The 20,430-nt window shown below is 33.2% G+C and overlaps 2 protein-coding genes across 3 annotated transcripts in view; one reads left to right on the top strand and one right to left on the bottom strand.

The window, feature by feature from the left end:
• The window catches only part of LOC108763827 (uncharacterized), a 64,298-nt gene extending 51,320 nt beyond the window's left edge, over nucleotides 1–12,978 (top strand). For both annotated transcript variants that reach the window (XM_018511713.1, XM_018511712.1), the window contains exons 2-4: nucleotides 10,537–10,710; nucleotides 11,290–11,554; nucleotides 11,693–12,978. In XM_018511713.1, the coding sequence (XP_018367215.1) occupies nucleotides 10,537–10,710; nucleotides 11,290–11,554; nucleotides 11,693–11,718 (465 nt within the window). In that variant the 3' untranslated portion in view covers nucleotides 11,719–12,978. The remainder of the gene's footprint in view (nucleotides 1–10,536; nucleotides 10,711–11,289; nucleotides 11,555–11,692) is intronic.
• The window catches only part of nudC (nuclear distribution C, dynein complex regulator), a 93,972-nt gene extending 78,836 nt beyond the window's left edge, over nucleotides 1–15,136 (bottom strand). Inside the window, exons 1-4 of the mRNA XM_018511711.1 lie at nucleotides 14,901–15,136; nucleotides 14,724–14,801; nucleotides 14,410–14,628; nucleotides 13,565–13,765 (exon numbers count right to left, since the gene is read on the bottom strand). Coding sequence (XP_018367213.1) covers nucleotides 13,565–13,765; nucleotides 14,410–14,628; nucleotides 14,724–14,801; nucleotides 14,901–14,975 — 573 coding nt within the window. The 5' untranslated portion in view covers nucleotides 14,976–15,136. The remainder of the gene's footprint in view (nucleotides 1–13,564; nucleotides 13,766–14,409; nucleotides 14,629–14,723; nucleotides 14,802–14,900) is intronic.
• Nucleotides 15,137–20,430: the final 5,294 nt, after the last annotated feature.

Below are 20,430 nucleotides of genomic sequence, written 5' to 3' on the forward strand. Positions count from 1 at the left end.
GAGCCAAAAATAAGTGAATTTTTAACGAATCTGAAACTTTTTTTCGATTTTCTCATGAAATCCAGTGCAGCTGAGGTCCTGTTTGTGCGCACTTTAATTTAAATAATAATACTTTTGCAATCCGTACATCCAATACAGAGATTTTTCACCGAATGGAAATTTGGTAAAACAGGAGGCTTTAGCATCGCCTTAATATATGTAGTAAAACACCAAAAATTTTTTAAATGATCCATTGCATACCTTAAAAAAATAACTCCTAAAAATGACCTTTTTAGCGGTTTACATGAGGCGACCCCCTTAATAAGCAGTTTCGTCGTGCATAGCACGGAAGACTATACATATATTAAACCGATCCTACGACATCAACCGTGACCGTTAAATCTCATGTGTGAAAAAGAAGAAAGCGATCGTAACGATGTAGAACTTATAGATGATAATTCTTGACGTTGATATATATATATATATCGTTAGAATCGCTTACACTAGAATTTCTGATAATATCTTAGCGAATATCGGAACGAGGAAGTGGTCCATTATTCACCAACCAACACTTGTCCAAAGAGTTACATGTTGTCCACACTCTATTTCCGAAATCACCATCGATTGCCCAGAAAACGACGAAATTTCTCGATTGCTCTTAGGCAGAAAAAGAAAGTGATTGAAAGCAGAAGGTGGGCGAATGTTGAGTATCGTTTGCAGGTATTATATACATATATCTTGTGTCATCTGTCGAATCTTTGTGGTTAGACCACGGAAAAAGAAAGTTGTTGAGATTTGTAAGCGTCATGGCCGTAAGAAAGTATTTGCATTGCGTTGCGCTCAGCGACGTGAGGAAAGAAGCGGCGATCATAATTGATTAGCTGCTCTTTTCCTTCTCGATCATTCGGCATCAAGGACGAACGGGTATCGAAAAATTGCAAAATCCGCGAAATTATGAGGACACCCAAAAAAAGGTGTCGAGGATGTTGTGACTTATGAGCATCGGAAACTTATGATGCAAAATTAACGTCTATCGCGTGCTAAGCCCCTACTTACGTTTGACAAATCGCCACGGGCTATGCCGAAGGTCTAAATGGAGATTAACGAAGATAAACGGCCGGTTGTATGTCAGCACGGGTGGGAAAAAATGTGCGATAGGTATTTAGTCTACAGTAGATGTCAATAATCAAGATTAATTAAATTATAAGTACCTACGAAAAGAACATACATAACGTAATACTATCAAAGCATCTCTATAAATGATAAATTAGGAATATAAATTTCATGTGGTTAGTTAATTATTGTGGTTAGTCAATTGAGATTATTATATATATTATTCAAAATGTAGTTGTGCAAAGCAAAAAAAGAATATATTATATTGTAAGAATGCACAGAAAGAATGTTTTCCTTCTAAGAAGCAGATTAAACTATTTATTTAGTTATACACAAACACCATGATCGTAAACACAAATAAACGAAGAGAGCCATATTCGGTCAAGGCAGGTTTTGGTGCTTGATAATATACTTGTGTAAATTTTTTTTTTACAAGTTTAAACAAATTGCGCGCTGTTTATTTGTTGATTTGAAACACAGTCCTAAACTAAAACTGGATTACATAATATCACAAATTACAAACAAGCAATTTAATATTACTGATGCTAATAAGCATCTTCAAAACACTATAAAGAATTTATTGCGAAAAATATTATCTTAGTCAAGATTTGAATTTTGATTTCCTTCATTCCATGCGTCTTCTTACTAATTCAAACACCGAGGCATGTGATACTATTAATGGCAGTATATGTTGAAAGAACGTTTTTATAGGCGATATAAAGAAAATTAAAAAAAAAATTAACCAAGAGAAATATTCAACATGATTAAACCAAAAGGACCACATTCGATCAAGATAAGTATTGGTGCCCATTTTTATGTGAATTTTACAATTTCCAGTTCAAACGACATTATAAATAATTTGTCAAGATATACGCGTAGACTTTATTTATAAAATCCAATTAATTCGTTGCGTACACATTGCGCGTAACGTTAGAAAATGATACAACTTGCTCTGTTGTCAGATTACAGGAAGTCGTGTAATTCTTACGTAGTCTCCGCATCGTCACAACGGTAAAATTACTATGATGGACATTTGCTACGAGAAAATGAATTATGGTAGGAGGAACAGAACGGTGAAAACTCTCGAGTCCATATGCCGTATGGTTTGCGCGCATCCAACACGCAAATACGCACTGTCCGCTTCAGGAAATGGTTTTCTTCCTACTCTTTGAACGCTTGTCGAATGTGAACTCAGAGCACGTGTCTGTGTAACGTGACGACTTTCATCTTCCCGTAACAATCGCTTATGTTAAACATTTAAGCATGTCTCTCAAGCCTTTAGGGAGAATCAGCTGTTTTCTCAAGTTATACCATCTCTTTTTCATATGCGAATGTACACGCAGAATTTCTATAATCATTTGAGGATATAATTATAGAATTGTTCGACTTTCCAGTAAATTAGTAGTCAGTACGACCTTATAAGCCATATTTTATATATAATAAGCTTTCACGTCAGTTTTAATCAATCTGTAGGCACTCATAATATAACAAATGAACAATTACTAATAAGGACTTGAGATACATAGTTCTCATTTAGAGAGTTCTCATTTTTGCTCAATCTTTCACTGTATGCCAGCATGTCGGGACGACCTCTTTTTTTTCTTGCAAATCGATTTGGTATCTACTAATTGGCAATCAAGTTAACTTCGGGGTCGACTATCTGAGATATGAAACAAGGAAAAAGGAAGACAGTAAGGACAGATGGGCAAAATCAATTTACATCATATTTCTCGCGTTTTTTTCGGTAAGCGCCCTTGTAAATAAAATCACTATTAACAGCAATGCTCCAAAACGATAATAGGCTTGGAACAATTAATAAATTGTATCTCTAAATATACGTGGCAAACAGATGTTGTGCACGAACGATTTAATCCTGTTGATTAAGTCTATTTGACCAAAAATATCATTAATTTTCTTACTAATATTTTATTTAAACATTTTTTTCTCTGGTATTTGATTGACTTATGTTAATGTAAGATTTCTTTTCTGTAAAAAATTTGTACTATTAAGAATTTTTTGATCATATTAATCCAAACGATATAATCATATAGTAAATTTGAACATATCAACAGAATTAAAAAAAAAGAATTATTATATTCTCAATTGAGTCAATTACAAGTTAACAAAAGGGTGAAACGAATAATAATATATTACACGTATCAATTGTCAGTTACTTTTCAGTTTTCAAAGTCCGCAATGAAAGTGCGCAAGAACTAGAGCATTACGGAATGAAAAACATTTCACGCACAATTATATAATCAAATTTTGCAACCATGTGTAATTCGATCTGATAATGTGCAACGACCGTCGACAAACGTAAGGCTTTGTTCTCGGCACGAAAACTCAAGTTTATCGCTCACCGTTCTCATCTCATGGCAGTGTCTCTGTACCTCATTGCATTAACCGCAATTTCCTCGTTAATAAAGGAATTAATGAAAGCAATTCTTTTCGTCGAGTGAAATTCTCACCTTAATTTATCTCGCGTTCTCAGCATTTCTTAGGTGTAAAACGCAACGATCGATGCGGGACGCACGCGAAATAATTGCGTCGAAGCAAAAGCTCTCTTTTTAATCATAAATCCATTTCATAATCGTCTACGTAACGCATTCAGATGTCTTTATTAGTCCACAAACATATTACAAAGCTGACTCAAACATCCAAGGATTCGAGATGAACGATAATCCTACTGATAGTCTCGCCGAACGATAGTCTGCCAATCGATGCATCTCGAATTACAGAATGCTGCAAGAAATTGGCAAGTTTGTTTGCCTTAACAACGATCATAAATCCTCACTGCGATTCTCGAAACGATGTGGCAATGTTGCAAAATGTATGATAAATTACGCAAGAGATACTGAAGAGCACTCCTCGTGTGTATACCTTGAAAAGCTACAGTCACCATAACACATGACGCTACTTTAAATGTCTGTTGAGTTCCTTGTAACATTATTAAATTACGCCTAACTAATTATTCCGTAAGTTATTTATGTGACACTGTTTATTGTGACAAGTATATAAAATGTTTAACTTTTAATATAAAAAGAAAACACATATTTTGACCGTTCTTTAGCAAAGTTTAGAATGTTTAGATAGTTCTTTAAACATCAGATAAACAAAAAATTAAAGCCAAGCGGACTTATGTAATTGCACAATAAGCAGGCTAATGAAGTTTTGATTCTTAACTGGTGTTTTAATGAAGATATTATAGCAGCTCAACAGACACAGATGTGGTGTGCTAGATTCGTGATAAAACATACGTCTTATTCGCTATTAAATATATCCTTGAATAATGCCTGGGGAAGAAAGGTAGTCGCAAAGTACGGAACTGACCATGCCGATAACCTTTCACTCATACTTGACAAGGTATACATATAATACATGATATGAAGTATGCTAATTCACGGAGTTACAGTCTTAATTTCTCGTCTACAGTAAAAAAAAATTTAATTGTCTGTAAAATTTCTTAATCCTGAAGCAATTTATTTCATTACGTATAATAAGCGTTGTGTTTTAAATATACACTTTTTGACATATTATCATAAAAAATTGTATCGCATGAGATGTATATCCATCTACATTACATCTTACGTGGTCTAATATATTTCAAAAGTATTAAACTTACTTGCTCTTACTTCAAAATTGGTAACTTAAAAAATGTGATTTTCGAATTATTATAAATGAGTTAAGTCAATATTACTTTATCAAAAGTGATCCAATTTAATTTCATAAAGAATCGCTAAAATCTTTTAAAGTAAAGAAGCGATATATTCGTATTTTATTAAGTTTAATTATTTATTCAAAGAATTACATGTCAATCAGAGCATTAAATTCAATTAGTTCACTATCTCTAATAGTAAATTATATTTATATAAGCCTATACACGAATCATTCTTAACAGATATTAGTTATATGAATATTCATATAAAATAAAAAATATTACTGAAAAAGAGAGAGTGAAGGACCTAGAGTATGCAATACTGCTCGGACGTGAGAAATGTAGTTAACATATATACAGGGTGTCCCGAAAGTTTTTGCCAATCGCTTTTGTGTAGATAGAACGGACTAAACTGAGTCAAAAAGTCCTCTACTATTTTGTAATTTTCGCAATAATTAACAAGATATTAATTACTAAAAATTGCAAAATATTAGTCTTGAATAATTTTTTACTCAAATACTATCAGCTTTACAGAAAAACTGCAAGAGACAAAAATTATTTATTTTCTTCTCATAAAGTTCTAAAAATTTTTTATTAACTTTTTAGTATTGCTTTTTCTTATTTTTACCAACATGAGAAAAGAGACGGTATTAAAAAATTCTGAAAAAATTCTCAGAACTTTATGAGAAGAAAATTAATGATTTTTGTCTCTTGCAGCTTTTCTATAAAGTTCATAGTATTTGAGTAAAAAATTATTCAAGACCAATATTTGGTAATTTTTAGTAATTAATATCTTGTTAACTACTGCGAAAATTGCAAAATGGCAGAGGACTTTTCAATTCGGTTTAGTCTGCCTTATCTACACAAAAGTGATTGGCAAAAAAGTTCGGGACACCTTGTATGTATGTATATATATATTTTTTTTATCCATATATATATATGGATAAAGCTTTTATTGGAAGAGGACATTACGTGTCACCATAAAAAGAATTGAGTCTGAATTTGCTACATCTCAATCCTCTGTTTTAAATGAGATTTACATCAATCTGCTGTGATACATTTCTCCCTCAAAGACATTTCGTAATTTATTTCTTGCTTCTCGTATATTGGAAAGTACGGCCAATTTTACGACGCAGTGGCTCGCGAGCGTGTATAGTGAAATGCATACAAAGCGAAAAATATATACGCATCGATGTATAATTATGCCAGTAAAAGTAACAGTTGTGAAGTGCGTGATGGATAAGTTGTCGCTTCCGCAAATCTACCAATCGTTTCGATAAATCGGAACGATCGACGCACAAGTGTAAAATAATCCGTTTCAAGATGCACAAGGTTACATAGGGACGTTTGTTATCGCTACCTTGTAACATATATCTTTTTACGCTCATTAGTGTTCACGCATCCGGCGAGGTGACGCTCGTTCGCAACTTATGAGCGAAATAGACTATCGGGGACCATCGATAACGAGGAAACATGCCCTTAGGTGCAGAATGACGTAGCTCCGCGTCTTCAATATCAAAAGTTTTGCCCGTGAACGTGCAACAATGTCGTCAATTAATGAGTCAATCAATACGCCTCATGGCGATATTGAATTCCAACTTGTGCGTTGGTTTCTTTTTACGAGTCCTTACATAATACAGGAAAAAGGCAACGCGATAGGATCGCGAAGGAAACTCGTGAGCCGCTTAGCGTCGATTAACAATAACGGGATGAATCAAATGGAATGGTGTACACTTGGCATAATGTCAATGGATTATTCATAGATCCGTGAACAATACACGGAGAAAAAAAAGCGCAATGTAACGTTCATTACGGACACTACCGTTCCACTGTCGCACGTGATGGTAGGGATCTTCGTTAATAGCAAGTACACCGAGTGCTGTCTTTTAATGAGGACGTTTACATTAGAAGTGGACAATAAAGATGATTACGGCGGTGCCATATGCGGCATTGATGTTATAAACCGTTATTAACCATTTAATACTGATGCACAAGGAGTTTTACGGCATTTGACATTTGTCCTGCGATCATGCGTTCCTGTGAGCACAACCCGATAATCTTAATGAAGAAAAGATTTTTCTTTCTAAAGCAAATAACCTTGCTCCAAATACTGCGATAACGCTCTATCAATAATTATATTCACCTTTGCTGCAGATGAAAGCTCACCTCGAAGATCATATTTATTACATTCTTGGAAGATTGGAACGACAAGTTTGCACAATGACAGCATAATTATCCGAGAAGATCGCGGAAATGAGGAATAGTGCCGTCTTAAAAGATTGGCGACACAATTAATGGAGTGCCACGAGCTGAGCATGCATTTTCATAATGCCCGACATATGCACCAGTCTCAAATTTTAATGTTATACCTTAATCATACAGACACCAAGGACATTCTGATCAAAATTTCTCTGCATGTGCAATATTACTTTTCAACTACCAGTAAGATGACACACATTATTCTGTTTTTCTTTTCGAATGTTACGCAAATTCAGTTAATATTATCTAAAAAGTGTTAGCGTCTTATTTTCAAAATTTCAGTATCAACGCTTTTTCAAAGAATTCTAATTATTTCCGGAATTAATTAATTTTAATTAATTATAGAAATATAAAAAAAATAGAAACTCGAAGACGTAAAATGCAAATTCTATCTTTTTGTGATTCGAAAAGATGTAAGATTTTTTGTTTCAATCAAAATTAATTTTTTAATACTTTTCAATAAAATTTTTGAAGCATATTATTTTGAATTTTTTAGAAAATATATATCAAGATTTCTGAAAAAATTCCTGTGGAAACTTAGAAAATTTTCATTCCGAAAAACAAAAAAATTCGAATCTCTAAAGATACCGATTTTTTGTTCAGATTTTCGTGAAATATTATTCACGTACGGTAAATAATTGGAATTTACATTAGAAAGTATTAAATTTAGTTTTATAGTTTTATAGTTCGAATAATTGAGAAAAATTTTGAATCTATCAAGAATTGTATACATAGTAAAAAGGAAACAAATAAATGTGAATGAAAACATATAACAAAAGCTAACTTTACAGAGATGTCTATCTTGATAAATTTTATTATAAATATAAAAAATAACAATATTTTTTATTATACTATTAGAAAAAAGAATTATCAGAATTAAAAGATTTTCTTTATAACATGGATAGGAGAGTTTTCGTATTAAATGTATGCATTTTTCAAAATTCTTTGAAAAAAAAAAAAAAAAATCCAATTTGGCATCTTTTAAACGCAAACTCCGCATACGAGAGTTCAAAATCCGTTTCAGAATATCATGTTACATGGGTATGGCGCAGGTGTGGCGCTTCGAGGCTGACCGGTGTATTGAGTTCCACAAAAATTCCTAACGACTCCTCACCGTAAATGTCGTAATTCTCTCTATCTCTTTCTCATCTTATTCTGTTATTCGCATTCTCCCCACCTTTCGCTTTCGCACGATGGAAGATTTTTTGATATACCGTAAAGACGACTCGTAAAGAATTCGTCATCGTCACGCTTCGATAATTTCATCATAAAATTGTACTTTGTTTTATGAACATTTTTTACACGTTAGATATTTATGTAGATACTTATGCAATATTTTACATTAACGCCAAATCATCTAGCTTTACTACGATGGCATCTATTCCACATTTTACATTATTTAATTAATAAAATGTATAAAATCTTATTTCTCGAATTCTATATAACATATGAGCTTATTCCAATTATAACGATAATGCACACTGCTATATAACGATATGCTTGTTACACAGTAGATATCAAAGGAGAAATGGTAACCCAATCCTGAGTTAAATAACATTATGTTATTTTTAATTACCATCTGTGTCAAAATGTAAATCAATCCATGTCTGTAGTTAGTTTCAAAGTAAACATCCGTATTAACATATACATTTGATAAATAATAAATTAAATTGAAGTAAAATTAAATAAATTTTCTTCAGTTTAATCGTTTAATCTCATTGTTTTAGTCAAATTAACAATATATTGGATAAAATTAATGGCGATCTAAAGAAATGATTGAAAATAACTCATATTGAATATAATTTGACATTATAAATTTAAAAATGTACGATCTACTCACATCCATTCACATTTATATTCGCTATGTGTACAATTCCTGATAGGTTCAAGAGAGATTTTTCTCGATTATAATAATGATGAACATTGTTACAGTTAATGATGTGACACGGGTGCAATAAATCAATCATATATTGTATCGTAATTTATATGCCTCTCATTATTGAATTCCTAATTTAGCACAGTCGTTTATATAGCGAGCAATGACTTAAGATAAATTGGAATAATCCGTACATAATTAAAGTCAATATCATTAAGTTGCGTGAAGCACATTCAATAGGCGTGCATCAATGATTGCCACATATCATTAAGAAGATTTAATATCCTTTCCTGTAACCTTTGAACCAAGTTCTTAATGTACTATTTCTAAAGACAAGGCAAGAATTTTTCACAGGAATAATAATCAACGCTGTAAATAAATATACAAGTCTTACATTGGGGTTTCTCTCTGCTGCGAATGACTTAGCGCCTTACTAGCTTCAGCAATTCAATTGAATCTTCTTTATTCGTTCGAGAATGTACATTACGCAGAATGGTAAGTACAAAACGTGGTGTTTTATTAGAGTCGCCATACCAGTCGGGACGAGCGCGAGTGCGCGTCCGAAAAACCGACGTCGAAAAAGAACGCGCAAACTCGTTCAAGTCTTACAGCGGACACAGTCCTTGGGCGGCGCCCGGTCGCGAAGGTAGGCCACACCGATGCGAAATGCACTTGATTTATGTGCGAAAATAACCAATTAACTGGCGTAATCGGCGTACGCGATGCGTCGTGTCGCATCGCCTCCGCTCGGCGCGAAGTCACGGAAATCCTCAACTGCGCGTACGATTCTGAAGTACAATAGGTGCGTGCGAAGATGCAAATACATTATAAAGGAAACAAGAGAAAGAACGATGATGATGATGACGACGACGATGAATTTCTTTTCATCTCTTTGCGCGAAGAATGAAAATAATGCAAAAACAACGGCGACGGACTTGACGCGCGAAGCGACGGCGGTGCGCGGAATTCGAGAGTGCAACGAGCGTTATGCAACGATCAAACCGGAATGTCGAGGTGCTCCACGCCCCCAGGAGACGCCGAAATTCTCGTCAATCTTCCTCTCGCAGAAAGGAAGAGTGGGAGCAGAAGATGCTTTCGCGAAACCCACTATCCTGATGCTGCTCGATGCAACAGATAAAAATGATATAATCATCCGCACACGTCAAAACATCTATGTTAAAAATAAAAACTAATTATGATAACCTTTCAGAGGCGAGACAAATTGGATAAATATGCTTCGAGTAATAAAACTGAAAAAAAAAAAAAAGATATTTGCATGAAAAATGTAGAAATTGGAAGCCACACACAATAGGAAGTCAATCCCGATTTGGTACTTGAAATTACGTCACACGATACATTGATTCTTCTTTTGTGGCAGAGTATATAAACAGATTTAATCGTCAGTGTAATAAAACAATCTTCACGGCTCATTAAATTTCATCATTGTTTAAAAGTCCGCCCATTTAAATATGCGTTTAATGCATTTATCGGTAATACCTCATATAGCTATATGTAGAGTAATATGTTTTCTGGCGACAGACAAACGACACGCGGTCGCAGGTGGAGGACATGCGGGCGAGAGAGTAGAATTGCAATCGGCATGGCATTATCGCTTATGCAATCGAAGCTTCACGTCGATTTACGTTGGTTTCAGATCGAGACGACGGCGGTAGCTGTCGCCAACCCGCTTTCCTGGCACATCCCAAGGCCGTCCTTGGTCGGACGCAGCGAGAGGGACAGCGAAAATGGAAGCTGGACTCATCACTTGCATCCGAACTCCCCCTCGAGAGGGTCGACGTCGTCTCAAGGATCCACTGCCAGTACACACGTAAATTTCATCTCCTTAACGCGACCATTCACAGAAATATATATATAAATTAGCTTTTTTAATTAAAACCCACTTTCAAAGTCGAGAAAAAATTCTGCGAATAATTTAAATTACACATAAAAAAAATCGTATAATAACTCTTAATTATATGTATAGAAAATTGGATACCGCTGGAATGAGTTAGTTTTCATATATAATGTAGTTCATAATGTGATGAAAAACAGATATCACAAAGTCCAATAATAGACAGTTTTTGAACTATGGTGTATCAAAAATGTAAAACTTGTGCTCACAGAGCACTTTTGCTACACTACAGTTAAAAAACTATCTCTCGAGTCTTGACATCTATGACATCCTTTCTTCATCATATTACAAGCTACATTATATGTAAAAACTAATTTACCGAGACCTAATTTTTCACATAATTAATGCGAAGTCTTTTGCCAGACAGTCCTAATATCAAAGTGATAAATCTAGTTTTCTATGTTACGCAATAAATCGAGGTATAAACAGTCTTCGGAAACGAGTTTTCGTGTCTTATAACATTCTAATCAAATTTTCCGATGGTACGATTTACAGAGCGCCGCGTCGGGAACGTTGCTACTCACGGCCGCGAATCTGGCGAACTTCGCCGCCATACATCCACCCACGGTAACGGCACAAAAGCAGATGGACACTGCCTCGGTGGCCAGCAGCACCCACTTCACGGTCGTAAACGGTCTCGGCAGACCGACCACCGTCTACAGGAAGTCTTGGTGCGCGCGAAATCAGCTCACCGTTCTCGTGTGCACTATGAGTTTTCTGTTTATGGTCGGTCTGCTCGCCGGGATTCTTTACATGGAAAGTGAGTATCTGCCACAGCAGCAGCAGCAGCAGTCGCTATTGCTACATCCACGGTGTTTCAACATCGCGCACGATCTCCGTGGATTCAGTGGATTCACTATCCACGAACTTCCTTGCTGACGTTTACCTCTGATTGCAGTGAGGGCTCGCGACAAGTACAACTAGGCCGAGGGTGAGCGAGGGGAGGAAGAAACGGCAACGACACGTGACCGTGAATGATGATCATAGTGAAACGAGCAACGAGGGAAATGACTACTTTAGAGAGAACGGGAAAGATCATCTCCATGAAGACTAAAGAGAGAAAAGGAGAAATGTACGATCCAGTCACGATATTAATTTGATTTACTCATATTTATACGTATATACATCTGCGTTGTAAGCTATTCAGGCCGTTCTCAGTTAGTAGATGTTCCCAGCGACGGTTAGAGTCTTAAGCGTATACTGTATAGAATCTTAAGTGTATTGCACCGCGACAAAAGTGTGGTACGTGAAAACCAGTAATTACATTTGTGTAATGAGCGACGTACTGTTAAGGGATTGACGAGATCCTCGCGATGGGATAGCCTTGCGTATTTATGCTGGAATTTAACGGATTCTTCGGATCGTACTGCGAGACACGATTCGGCGAATAACGTAAATATTTTTATGTTAATTAACTTCTTATCGCGTAGCACGTGTCATATAGAGCACAAGCAACTTTCTCTAAAATTTCTTCACTATTTTACTGTGTGGTTATGACATCTCTCCCCCCCCCCCCTCTCTCTCTCTCTCTTTCTCTCTGCACACCACATCATTTTTTGCATAGAAAGATACATGTGGTACGGGGTTACGGACGACGGTGATACATCACGTGGTTTGCGATTGCTTCAAGTAAAACGTACTTTTCGTATACGTTTTTCAACGCTTCTCCTACATAGTTCTCAACTGATTTATCATTTGCTGTAAATCGCATTGACATTATCGAGAGCTAATAACGGAGAAGAGATGCATAATAAAGTATCACTGAAGTGTCACTAATCCTAGTCGTCCAACAAAATCTTGAATATGGGGCCTTATTCTCGAAAAATATCTCGTACGAAAATAATATAGTATATATTACATATATTATAAATTTTCGTATGCTATAAATTTCGTATGATATAGATTTAAAAATATAAGCCCTGATAGTATTTTGAATAACAAATACCGACGGACAGTTTGAAGCAATCGACGAGATGGGACCGAGATAGCAAATATCTATTTAGGACCTATAATTTAATTTTTACTAACAAACTACCTTAATAATACCTGGATTTCCGTCGGATTGTTATTCCGGGAGCGAATGTAAACGGAAAAGCAATGAAGGGCGGTCGCATAGATCGCTTTTCGCGTCTGTGATATTACTTGCGTATTAATCATCGATTCAACAAGAAACTGTCAAATATATTAAATGTTGTTTCATTTCAACCCCTGTCCTTTGCAGCATATTGATATTCAACAAACAATTGAAGAATGATACAATATCATAAGGTAAGTAGACGTACAAAATATGAAGTAAAATATAACGAGATTAATTAAGTTTAACAACGATGACAATCTTTTTCTATATATATATGCATAATTCAGAATTTGACTAGATTTATAAATTTCATAAAATTTATATAAATTTTATTATGCCTAGATTGCATGATAATCATTTATTGGCATAAACGCAAATTCATATGCAATTTAAGGACATACGATATAAAATTTTTCGAATTAAAAGAATTTTATAAAACAATAGTCTATCAGCATATTAATCTATTAATTAATCTATTAGCTTTACTCTATTTATTAACCACAAAATTTCGATATTTTGATAACTCGACTATTGCTGTCGAAATTAAAATAAATCCAAATTGCTGCTTATAAACAAAGAACAAAAAGATATTTGAAAATACTTTTCTAACTTTTATAAATATATAAAAAAAATATTTCGGCGCGTCACATGTGCAGTTGATCATATAAAAAATATAACTCTATAAGCACTTACCTCCACTTCTCCAAGAGTTTGTGTCCATCTGTAATTCGGCATATCTGCACCATTACCACTGTTAGGCTTTAGTTTATTTTTCTCCTTTTCATCTTCTTCTTCATCAGATACGTTGCTATTATTCGAATCTGTATTTTTGTCATTTGAAGCGTTATCACTAGAATCGTTGCTAGATCCTGCCACAGCAGCATTTGCTAATTTCTGCACAACAAAAAATTATGTAATTGAGTATTATATAATTTATGCCTTTGATATCTTAAAAAAAACTGTGGTACGCGATTACAGAGCCACAATACTAGTGTCAAATAAGGTTTTCAATACATGTATTTTGGATACACACTATACATCTTGACACACATAGGGATACGCCCATGGATCGGCTAGTACGAGTATAACAGAATATCAATATTCTTTCCATTTTTACACAAGTTTTTAAAAGTTTAAAATCCTATATGGATCCTCTTGCTTCTGCATTTTTCTTTACTATATATAATAATAACATATTAATGGTTCAACAATTATTTCAATTATTTTTTTCAAATGTCTTTTTGAATATTACAAAATGAAAGAAAAGATCTAAAATATTAACAGATAAGAAATAGCTGATCCAAAGAGTGTAAAGTTGATCAGTCGATAATATACGTATAATCTTAACAACACTACGGCTACGTTATTCACTGCAAGTATTGAAAATCTATAGTATACATTACTATAGGTTTTCTATATGCAGTGAATAATAGGACCTCAAATAATACGAGATAATTTTATTTGAAAAACCATCGATTATCTTCAAATATAACCAAAAAATCCAAAATAAAAATTATAGTATTTTACTATATAAATACCTTGTTGTCTATTTCTTCTTGTAATTTAACAGCCTGTTCATCGGTTAATTCAACTATTTTAGAATCATTGTCTATTTTCTCTTCTTCCGTTTGTTCTTCTTTCCTCTTCTTCTCCAGTCTCTCCTTACGCCTTCTCTCTTGCTCTGCTCGTTCTGCTTTTTCAGAAGCAGCTTTGGCGAGAGCACCGGCTTCATATTTTTTGAATTTGCTCATTACAAGCTGCACATGAAAAGAACAAATCCGGTCAATTTGAAACCGTTTTAAATGATAATAAAAGAAAATTATTTTGCGTTACCTCTCGCATACAGAATTACCTTTTCAGCTGCTCCTTCGCCACCACCGGTATAAAAGTCTGTTTTCCTCGCAAGAAAACTGAAGAAAGTATCCAGCAACTAAAAAAGAAAAGCGAAATCTTCCTATCTTTTAGACAGACTTATGAAAATATAAATATTTCATCGCGCGAGATAACCTCAAACAAGAAAATTACTTACGTCCTGCACACCACCTTCATGTTGCTGTGCCAATGCCAGCAACATTCCATCAAATTGGTCCTCGGTTTTTGTCATTGTTCGTTAAAATTTATGCGGTATCACAATTTATTTTGTGAAAAAAGGCTGCAATAATCGTCACGTTAAATAAGTACTCGCTATCGCTACAGGTAGCAACGGTTACGCAGCTTTGTTAGTAGACTCTAACCACGTTTCCATGTGGAAATGGAAACATCTCGAATTATCGACCGGATTGAAATAGCGGCCAGCTATACAATACCGACAGCGTACTCTGACAGCAGAGCAACGGAACAACTTCGAATCGGTTATCGACTATTAATAATAAGCATTTTTTTAAATAATTCTCTTCAGTATTTTTCTTGAAGATAATTGCAAAAAGCAATTCTTGAATATATATCTTGAGTAAAAAGAAATACCTGTAAAAAAACTCTTGAATACATTTTAAATAAAAAAGAAAATTATATAAGAGAGAGATACATTTTAATGAAAGATAACTGACAATATCTCCGTACATATACAATGTTGATTATTAAATGATTTAATATTACGATAAGTATTTTAATATAAATATATACGTAAAATTCCGTGTTTATTTTTTTATAAGATTGTTTTAATTCGAAAAAATTGTATACTTTAATAATAGACACTATTTTTATCTTACTTTGTGATATATATTCGTTATAATTAAATGTTATCGATTTTCGCATTTACGCTAATAGATGATAATTATATAATCTAGACATAATAAAATTTGTATAAATTATATATAATTTCAGAATTATAAATTCAGTCGCATCTTGAATTACGCACACTGAAAAAATAAACCAAATTTTAATAAATCATTCGTTTGAACAACACTAACAAAATCCCTGACGAAAATAAAAATCGTGAAAAGAACGTAAGGGAAAAGTAACAAAAGCATGAACGAAACTTTTATATAATAGAAGGTAAAAATCGAAACAATGAAACGTAAAAGAAGCATAACCTCTTTTACGTTTCGTTTATGTTTTTATTTCTCTCCCTTTACATTTGACTTATGCTCCGATTTTTATTTTTGTCAAGAATATTTACTAAATATAAAAAGATTTGCCTTCCTTCCTTCCTTCCACTTCCCTTCAAAAGAAGTTTGTACGGAAAGTCTCGAACATCCTATATATTAAAAATCATTGTCATCATTGTTAAACTTATATTTATTTAATTACTTAATAATCTCGTTACATTATATTTCATATTTTTAAATCGAATTCTAATTTAGTTAATAATTAGCATGTTTCATAATATAATTAAATTAATGTAATTATAAATTAAACTATTATATTATTAATTAAACTAGATATTATTGCTATTATATTAGGGGAAAGTGAGCGAATTGTGCGCACCTAAGGGATATTTGTTTTTCTGGGATGGTTTTCTAAGTTCAAAGCGATATAAATAGGGAAATAGAAACTATAAACATTCTCCTACCATTACGTATTCTTATATTGAACAGATTTTCATTCAATAAGGTTGTATTTGGCAAAAAGGAAAAAACGGAAAAGCGAAAAAATTTGTCACTCGTCGGGTAATTGTGCGCATGGGTTAGGGAATTGTGCGCAAAGCAAAAGTTGTAGGAAGTGAATGAATTATGTAATGTAGACAAAGAAAAAATCATAAAATACATTTATAACATTGTAATATAAATATGTATTACATATATTATATATATTTAGCAAAAATATAAAACTAACCTCTAATAATATTAATCCAAAGTTAATAATATTATAATATTATTAACAGAAATAAAATTTAAATATTATTTTATTTTATTTTAATATAATTTTATTTTTAAATTTTATTTTATTTATAAAATTTTATTTTATTTTTATTTTGGATTGATATTATAATATCAATCCAAAGTGGGGTTATGAATCTATGTTGACATGTGATAACTTTTTACAAAAGTAAACAAGTAGTGACGTCATAACCTGAGTATAAAATACTCTGCTCACTTCAAATTCAGTTTTACTTGTGTATACTGGAAAATAGCTATATAGTCTATTGAAGATGGGTAATTGTGCGCATTTCAACCCGCCTGCGCACAGTTCCCCGCCACGATCTGACTCTATATGAAATACGATTACTTCAATACTAGTTAACCAAACTTAATAAATAACGGATCTAAAGGCGCACATAATAACGTACTTTAATAACGTTGCAACTTTAAACCAACAAATTAAAAATACGGACTTACCACCTTATTTTCTGAACGCTGAAATAACAAGAAAATATATGTTTTCACTTTTTTATTTTTCACTGTTTATCAATGTACTTACGTCATATCATTTGTGGTTATAACTTAAGAGGACGACCTCCTGCGTAAAAATTTCATCACGGCGATGTCTCCATCTATCGGCAAAGTGCCAAACCAGGATGCGCACAATTACCCGCTGCGCACAATTCGCCCATTTTCCCCTATTTCTATTTTAAAAGAAATTTTACTACACTAGGCGTCATCTATTTTAGAAATTATTCTTTACATGTAAATCATTATATTCCTGTTTTCTTTCCTCTTATTGCCGATTTTAACGGGTAACCTTTAATATACATTTTAGTTTTTGGCACTATTAATACACACATTCGGTCATTCGTATCCTGGCTTAATTTTCATTACTTTTACAAGTATATATAAATTATTAAACAATTTTTATATATATTTTGACATCTGTAGAAAGCATTTGTACAGTTATATATTCATAACAAATTGTAGATAAATTGTTGTAATTAAATATAGTTAACGAAATGAGAAAAATGCACTGTTTCATATAAAAATGTAAAACTCTGAAACAAAAATGTTTAAAAGTAAAATATGGTTCAATATCTTAAAATTGACATTCCAAACTACAAGAAAAAAATAGTTCAAGTGTCGGTTGTCCAAAACGTTTAGTTATTAAGTAACATGAAAATGATGACTAATTATAATTTATTAGGAAAATGTATTTTATAATATTACAGACAACAAAACAAAACAATTTAGAATCAGGATACTAAAAATCGCGTTTATTAAGGACTAATATTTTTTTAGGGTTAAATGCCTTTTTTTAATAATTTGCGAAATATTCCCGCAATACAACTGAGAATTAGTTGAAAATAAAGAAAAAGAATAAAAATTTTTTTAGTTCTAAAAAATTTACACTGTACATACATTGGATCATTTGTGATCCAGAGGTGATATATAACTTTGAAGTTATAGCCAGTTAAAGGATACGCATGAATTGAGGCCGGTAACGCACAAAACTTGTTCTCTATAGATGCCAAACTTTTTTTAGGAATAAAAAGAGACCGGTCTTTGACCAGTTGCTCTTAGTATTTCAAACAAAAGAAATGAGCAGGACACGAATGACTCAGAGCTGTGTATTAAAAGTTAATTAAATCTTTACAAGTGTCGTTTAAGAAGAGATGTACTCTCAAGATATATTTCTTAATTAACGAAATATTTACTCCTAAATATTTCTAGGCATTTCACTTCCACAGCCTGTAACTTGTTACGGGATTTTTCGTGCCGTTTATTTCGCCGAAATCAGATAAAGGGCGATCTGACGCACAGGTTGTTTCGACTTAAATTGTTAGTATCGCCTAATCGTTCAAGCGTTGAGAAAACGGCAATGAGCGGCAGAGAGAGGGAGATGGGGACGCGGCCCTTGTCGACGATTCCAGGTAATTCAGGGAAACATGTAGCAAAACAACATGCGATGGAAAAACCCAAGTCGAAAAATAATGTGCAAGAACTCACCGATAGCTGAACGCGCGCCGATCGATCTCCCGCTGTTAAATAATATCCCTCCTTAATCCTTATTCCTCTTCTTATTCCTCTGTGCTCCGTATTGCTGGAATATGAAGGAATATTCGAACGAGGAATAAAACGAACGAGACACAACACGACGGATGTCGATCGCGCGAATGTCCGAGATACGCGCTGATGGCGGTTACACAAAGACCGATTATCACTCTGTGACGATTCATCGCTGAACTGAATCCGATATTCCGATACTCCGAACACTCGTACGCGAAATTTAGCCGAGACGGAGCAAGCAAACCGTGAAAACACACACGCACGAAACTGTTTTAATTACGCACAGGCGAGGCGCGATGACGCGATGCTAACCGATTGGTAACTACAAAATTTCGGTCACGTGACCGTTCAGCCTTGGGCTGCGTTCGGAGAGCGTGCTATCAACGCTATTTGTGTCATACTATCCTTGTTTCACGTTTAATGGAGGGTGAAGATAGAATGACAAATAGCGCTAATAGCGTCTCCCCGAACCCAGTCTCGCACACCCATTGGCGTGACAAATTTCTTAACGCCGCGACGTTTTAAAATGTTCAAACGCAGTTTTAGCAGTTTGAAATCGAATCATAATTGAAATTAGATTATAATTGATATTCAATTATATAAACAAAATAAATTCTCGACATGCGATTTATTGAAAATATTAAAATACTTTTTTTAGTATATACTTTAATTAGTATATACATCCTAATATTTTTGAGAAAAGCGATTATTGTTGCCTATCTTATTCGCTCTTCTCAAATATTAAGATGTATCGAAGTTCCTATAATAACAAGCTAAACATATATTCAGCTAACAGCTAAGTTAAACGGTTAGCTTATTATAATAACAAGTTCTATAGTAATAATAATTTTGTTCAACTATCAAATCAATTATGTAGAACTTAAGCATTCATGTTAATGCTGCAAAAAGTTTTATTATTATAGCAACCAGCTTCAGCATCATATGTAATTATTTTGATGGTTTAACGAAATTATTTTCAGATCTGTCCCAGACAGCACACAATATTTACAAAATATTTACAAAATATTTACAAAATATTTAGAAATATTTATAAGATTTATTTTAAATATTTTTGTGGTTTTAGATTGCACAGATCGTAAATATTTATTATAAATATTATGAAATACTTATTAGAATAGTTTTAGTAAATGCTATAAATAATACTTAATGAGACGTTATAATCCAAATAAAAAATACTTATTAGAAATGTTTATTTATATTTATCATAAATATTGCATAAAATATTTAGTTTATATTTTAATAATATTTCTCTCGAATAAAGCTTTATGTAAGATATGTATAAAATATCTACATAACATTTCAAAAAATGAATATTTATAAATATTTATCATAAATATTCTGTGCTGTCTGAGGTATCTAGCTAAATTTTTTAATATTTTAGCAAAACTATTCTTTTCATGTATTTATAAGTTGAATAATATTTTTTTGTCTAATCTAATGTGAAATTATAGATAATATAGATGTATATAAGATCATAATATATTGTAGATATCAAAACGCGACAAACAACATTATTGTATTATAACCCCAGTTGATAATATTATTAAAAAATTTAGCTCAATAGCTGTGTCCCAAAATTTACTGTCAGTGTTGAAAATCTATAGTGTACATAATGTAAATTGGAAATTATATATTTTAACATTGGCAGTGAACACAGCCTAT

This window comes from Trachymyrmex cornetzi, unplaced genomic scaffold (assembly GCF_001594075.2).
Source record: "Trachymyrmex cornetzi isolate Tcor2-1 unplaced genomic scaffold, Tcor1.1 scaffold385, whole genome shotgun sequence".
Classification (NCBI taxonomy): domain Eukaryota; kingdom Metazoa; phylum Arthropoda; class Insecta; order Hymenoptera; family Formicidae; genus Trachymyrmex; species Trachymyrmex cornetzi.